Genomic DNA, 2,685 nt, shown 5'->3' on the forward strand with positions numbered 1-2,685 from the left:
GACGATCCTTTCTTAAGGACTTAGTACATTTCAAATAGTAATTCAAAGTCCTCACTGGACAAAGTTCAGTTTTTTCGAAACATTTGATTTCAACTTTAAAAGGAATTCCTGGTTTTGAACACTTAAGGTTCTCACATACACAAACTACTTTATCACTTTTAAAGCAAAGACTGTCAACACACAAAGACTTCAATGTTTGAGCTCTTGCAGCTGTACTCAAGGCTAAGAGAGTCACTAATTTTAAGGTCAATAATTTTAATGATAAAGAATCCAAAGGCATCCAACTGGAAATATGATTCAGAACTATGGAAACGTCCCATGTTGAAGAATATCTAGCCTTAGGGGGGTTACTTACAAAAAGTCCTTTTACAAAACGCGACACAACAGGTAAATTACTGTTCCAATTTCCATGAACAAGTTTTAATGTCTCAAAAATCACTGATTTATGGGTAGAAATAACACTATAAGAAAAACAAGAAAGTTACTATATCCGTTTCAGAGGGTGAAACGGGATTACAGCTCCTGATACAACACCACATAGACCACTTCCTCCACGCTGACGAATACTGTTTCCTAGTTCCAATCCTCCAGCTCTTGAAAATCGTGTCAATAGCCCCTTCTGGAACTCCTCTATCCTGGAGCAACAACCGGAGACAAGACCCCCAATCAAGCACAGTTGTTTTCCCATAGGATGTAGTTGTCGATTGTGTACCATACGAAGAAGATCTCGGTGTCTTGGTAACCTTATAGGAAGACAGATCAATCTATGAAGAAACAATGGAAACCAGGTCTGGTTAGGCCAGAAAGGGCAAATTAAAAGAGCTTCTTCAACTTCATCCTCCATAATCTTATTCAAGACCTTACTCAAAAGGTTAAAAGGAGGAAAAATATATGGTTCTAATCCCTTCCAATTCAGGGAAAAAGCATTCACTGCCCAAGCACCAGGGTCTGGCATCCAAGAGACATAACAATCTAATTGCTTGTTTAAACGTGAAGCAAACAAATCTATATTTGGTTGCATAAAATGTTTGGAAAGTCTTTTGAAGATATCCTCTTTCAGCTTCCATTCAGTTGTATCGGAGAAATTACGAGATGCAAAATCTGCTTGCAAATTATTACAACCAGGTAAATGGAAAGCTGACAAGAATATATTTCTTTCCAAAGACCAACTCCAAATCTGTTTTGCAAGATTGTCCATATCAGGAGAACACATACCACCCATTTTATTCACATGAGAAATTGCAGTTGTATTATCAGATTCTGATTGGATGCCAATGTGAATATCCCTATGTTTTGAAAAAAGAGACTTTAAAGCAAAGAAAATTGCAAGTAACTCTAAATAATTTATATGATAAATCATTTCCTTACGAGTCCATCTGCCTCCAACAGTAACAGAGGAATCAACATGAAAACAACCCCAGCCTGCATTCGACGCATCACATTGAATCCAAGTTGAAATTGAATCTTGTCTTATCTTCTTACCATTTTTGGCTCTGATATTTTTGACCCACCATTCAATTTCATTGGTTGCTAAATCAGTAAGTTTCAGTACTGCATTATAATCACCGAACAGGCTTAAACCTTCTACTTTCAGCCGCTCAAGACTTCTGTAATGTAATGGGGCTTCAAGAACTGCATGGAAAGCATTTATTAAAAGACCAATGAATGAAGCTAGATCTCTTATCCTGACAGAGTCTTGATGTAACAATTTTGAAGCTTTAGAAATAATTTTTTGTATTTTTTCTTCAGGCAAAAATACCATGAACAAAACAGAGTCTAAAATATACCCAAAGAACACAATTCTCTGGCAAGGAATTACAACTGAGTTTTCATTGTTAATGACAAAACCCAATGCTTGCAACTTTTTATACATTGTCATTGCATTATGGCGACAAGTTTGTTTGTCTTGATTCATATTAATAGATTCATCAATGTAATAGGAGCATCTTATGCCCAACTGTCTGAAAAATGCAAAGACCGGTTTCATGATTTTTGTTAGAACAAAAGGGGCTGATGAGAGCCCAAAGGGGAGACAACTGAAGCAAAATAAGTCATCCTTCCAAGTAAATTTCAGATACTTTTGACTATCATGATGAATAGGTATCGAAAAATAAGCAGATTTAAGGTCTAAAGAAGTAAAGTAATCATTTCTCTGTACTAATTCCAAAACATATGGAAAAGTCTCTTGTTTAAAATGTTCATAATGAACATAAAAGTTAAGATGCTTCAAATTGATAACTGGTCTTCATTTGTTGCTTTGGGGCTTAGGAACTATGAAAATATTTGAAATAAAATCCCCTGATTCTTTTTCAGTATCATAAATTGCGCCATCATCTAACATTGATTGTACTTCCTGATCAACCAAAGCCGTTTCTGCATCATTAAAATTAATCTCATTTGGAAGTGAAGTTTGCACTGGTGTTTTGTCAAAAACAATTTTATAACCTTGCACAGCTTCTAAGACCCATTGGTCAGAAGTTAATTATTTCCATTCACTAAAAGAAGCCAACAATCTCTCAGAGTTACTTACCTTTGCTTTAGAGCCTATCTCAACTAGTTTGGGGAAGCATTAGTAGTTGGCTGAGTGACGGTACATGAAGGTGCTCTTCTCGTCCTATTGCCAAACTGGTGTTGGTACCCAAATTGACCATATCTCTCATTCTGTGTGTACCCATAAGGTTTATT

General features: G+C 36.0%; 1 protein-coding gene across 1 annotated transcript; it reads right to left on the bottom strand.

The window, feature by feature from the left end:
* Positions 1-484: 484 nt before the first annotated feature.
* Positions 485-1,873, bottom strand: LOC123530393 (uncharacterized). Its single transcript, XM_045311163.2, has one exon. The coding sequence runs from the start codon at positions 1,871-1,873 to the stop codon at positions 485-487; it is 1,389 nt and encodes a 462-aa protein (XP_045167098.2).
* Between the last annotated feature and the right edge of the window lie 812 nt (positions 1,874-2,685).

This window comes from Mercenaria mercenaria, unplaced genomic scaffold, assembly GCF_021730395.1.
Source record: "Mercenaria mercenaria strain notata unplaced genomic scaffold, MADL_Memer_1 contig_3799, whole genome shotgun sequence".
In the NCBI taxonomy this organism is placed as follows: domain Eukaryota; kingdom Metazoa; phylum Mollusca; class Bivalvia; order Venerida; family Veneridae; genus Mercenaria; species Mercenaria mercenaria.

Excerpts from the sequence above, each read along its gene's own strand:
- LOC123530393 (XM_045311163.2), bottom strand. The coding sequence starts at position 1,873 with ATGTATAAAAAGTTGCAAGCATTGGGTTTTGTCATTAACAATGAAAAC.